This window comes from Phalacrocorax aristotelis, chromosome 9 (assembly GCF_949628215.1).
Source record: "Phalacrocorax aristotelis chromosome 9, bGulAri2.1, whole genome shotgun sequence".
In the NCBI taxonomy this organism is placed as follows: domain Eukaryota; kingdom Metazoa; phylum Chordata; class Aves; order Suliformes; family Phalacrocoracidae; genus Phalacrocorax; species Phalacrocorax aristotelis.
In genome coordinates, this window is record NC_134284.1 from 3,146,659 (window position 1) to 3,149,859 (window position 3,201).

At 40.2% G+C, this 3,201-nt stretch overlaps 1 protein-coding gene across 1 annotated transcript; it reads left to right on the forward strand.

Annotated features, from left to right (window-relative positions):
• The first annotated feature begins 338 nt into the window (after positions 1-338).
• On the forward strand, positions 339-2,565 carry LOC142061787 (formin-1-like). Its single transcript, XM_075103222.1, has one exon. The coding sequence runs from the start codon at positions 439-441 to the stop codon at positions 2,449-2,451; it is 2,013 nt and encodes a 670-aa protein (XP_074959323.1). The 5' UTR covers positions 339-438; the 3' UTR covers positions 2,452-2,565.
• The last annotated feature ends 636 nt before the right edge of the window (positions 2,566-3,201 follow it).

Below are 3,201 nucleotides of genomic sequence, written 5' to 3' on the forward strand. Positions count from 1 at the left end.
AACAGCAAGTTACCTTTTAACAGAGAGAGGGCAATAGGTTCCAGCATTAAAAAGTAAATTCTGTTTGAAATGGGTGCTTTAGTGAACATCTTGTGACCTTATAAACAGCATTGACTGAGAACCCTGGAGGCAGGGGGATGATCTATGAGAGAAGGATTATGACTATAACTATGAGCATTAGCAATGTTGTCAATTTTGTGTTGGATTTTTCAAGGTAAAAGGTTTGTATTGAAAAATACTGACAGAAGATTGTGCTTCTGCAGGGTTGTTATTTGTCATATTAAGTTTGCCATAATCAAGTTTGACAGGCTTCTCTTTTTTTTTTTTTCCCAGCAGACAATATTACTGTTGAAGATTAGTCAGATGCCTTCCATCCATTCCCTGCCTCACATGCTATGTCATGCAAGCTTTGAAGCACTTAGCACATAATTTAAAAGAATGACTAATTTGGCAAGCATAATGGAAGGCACGCATACTATCCTCCAATTGCACAAACCTATTGTGGAGCTTTGTTATGTCAGCTTCTGTCTTCCAGAGGGAAAAGTCAGAGGGTTTACTTACAAGGGCTCTGTAACTCTGGATAGAACCAGCAAACGTTTCTGTAGCTGCTATCAAGTAAGGGAGAGGTTAGACATGGAGCTGAGAGAACAGCCATATGAAAACTTTGGAAATATTATTTTCATGCAAGCTACCACAAAAGACATTCTTACTGAACTGTACAAACTAACTGCTGAAAAGGAAAAACTGTTATCTGGTCTTTTGAGATCGCATCATATTCTGGGCCTTAACACAAGATATCAGGAGGGAAAGCAACAGGATGTTTCTGGAGTCCCGAAGCGTAAAGGAGATGATTACTCCAGTTTTACACATCAGCAGGAGTTCTTTCTGGATGCCACAAAGACAGACAATTTGAATCACAAAAAAATTAGGAAATACAGAAGGAAAGAGAGCTTTGAGGAGTTCAGACATCAGAAAGGGGGAAAAAAGATACACGAACAACTTCTTTCTTCACCGAGTGCGCAAGACATGCAACTGGAATATAAGAGGATGCTCCCTGCAAGATTTCCTGCCAGGCGTTTTCCCGGTTCATCTTCTGCCTCCAGTTGCCTAACAGTAAAAGGTAAGGATGATTTACCAGCAGACAACAGTATACGACCAGAAAGGTGGATAGAAGAGGGGTATTTTCTTGAGAGCAACAAACCTGTGAAACTCAATGCTGACTTACCAAGTTCTAGCTCAAAAGACGACGACGACATGGTCACAGTTGAACTAGTGGATAATGGAGAATGTGTTCCTCAAGTTACAAAGGTACAACAGAGTATCACTTTGGTAAAGTCATCTCAGGACAGTCTATCTAACAAACTCGAGACATTAGGTAAATCTGCAGCTGCTAAAAGCTTGAAGAGTACCAAGTATACTGAGCTGGTCTGCAAGGAGAATCCAGGAATCACAGTTGTTGCTGAAGTACAGGATTCAGAAACTTGTATTAAGAAAGGTGCCAAGCTCCCTGCAGAGTCTTCGCCTGATTTTCACAGAGAGAAAGAAACCATTTCTCCTGTTCACACAACGCTACATAACGAGCTTACGTCAGGAGCTGACGCGTTCTCTGTAGGTGAAGCTGCCGGAGACTCTAAAAACATTGTGCTGCAGGAAAAGGAGCAAGACAGCTCTAGTCTGCAGTACAAAGCAGAGAGAGTGCGTATTACCGATGAGTCATGCAGCCTTGTGGGAGCAGTCAATAAAGCTCTTCTGAAAGTTATACGGAGCGACAGTTTAGATGAAGCTGCAGAATGGAAGAGACTGCAACAAATTACAAGAGTAGACAGAAACCTGCCAGGCTCAACATATGAGAAAAGAACCACGGCTTCCCGGGGAAGCAGCAAGCATTTATTTTTGAACCTGCCTGTAAATGAAAGTCCTGATATTTCTCAGACAAGTAATAATCTTAAACTGGAAGAGAAGAGGCTGCATTCACCCTCGTTAGTAGCAGTGAGTAATGTTTTTAGTAATTCATATCTGCTATCTAATACACACAAACAGATGTCGCCTATTCCTTCTCCATTATCTTCGAGACTGCCTAGCCCGCAGCTGCATCATCGGATTCTTCCGTTACCAGCAAAGGACGCGGAGGATGAATCTATGCTCAGTGACTACGGCAGTGGGAGACACGGTGCTATAAACCTCTCTTTCAGTGATTTGGAGCCACAGTTTTATCTGAAGTTTTCTGAACCTGGAGACTTGGGGTTCGCGACCAGACAGCCAGGCCTACATCAGAATGCAACTGCAGGGCATTTTGAAAAACGTGCTGTACAAGAAAAATTAACTACTCAGGCACAGCATAATTTCTGTCCAGGTCAGTCCTCTATTTCATACATTTTTAAACTAATAGAATTGACCAATCATGAAAGCATTGGAGTGTTTTTTTTTAATAGTGCCTTTAATAATAAATAGCATTTTTGTAACGAAAGTATTTTTCACTACTTAAGGATTGAGTGAAAAGTTGTTGAATTTTTTTTAAACAGAAGTTATAGCTATATAAGACTTCCTTTCAGATGCTTTTTTTTTAATGTCAGCTTATATTCAGTCCTGTTGTCACTGAATGACCTCTTAACCAAAGTTAATTAAGTATCTTTCTATATAAAATGAAAAAAAAAAGTTCACATGCTTATTTTCCTGCTTTTCATGTGCTGTGCTCTAGTCTGTCAAAATGTTACGGTAACATTTATTATCCAAAATGTTCTGTTCAGTTTGTTTGGCTTAACTCATAGAATATTGTCTGGGCAAGCTAATTTACATTGCCTTAAGTATAGGACTGGTGCTTTGACCATTTAGCTACAAGAGGTTGATGTAAATCCTGTAACAACAAAAGGCTTGTTTTTAAAAGGATTCCATGCAGGAGTCACGTTACAATGTATGTGAGTGCAGCGCCTGGGTTTATTTATAAACGCATCCCGAGAATAGAAAAATGCATAAATATATGGTATACTGAATAGCTGTCTTTGTTAGCTGGAACATACCCTTCATATTTCCTCTAAGAAATGGGAGGGCTGGAGGACCTAATTCTACAGTGGCCCAGATGTGGCTTAGACTGGTCACTATGCGTTATAGGGAGGGCTGACAGTGAAGGTGACGTGATTTCACTGTAAAGGGAAAAGAGGTGATCTGCAGCCTTATTACTTTTTATGGAAAATAGGATCACTT

What these genes read in the sequence shown, in the direction of transcription:
- LOC142061787 (XM_075103222.1), top strand. Translation starts at nt 439, where the DNA reads ATGACTAATTTGGCAAGCATAATGGAAGGCACGCATACTATCCTCCAA.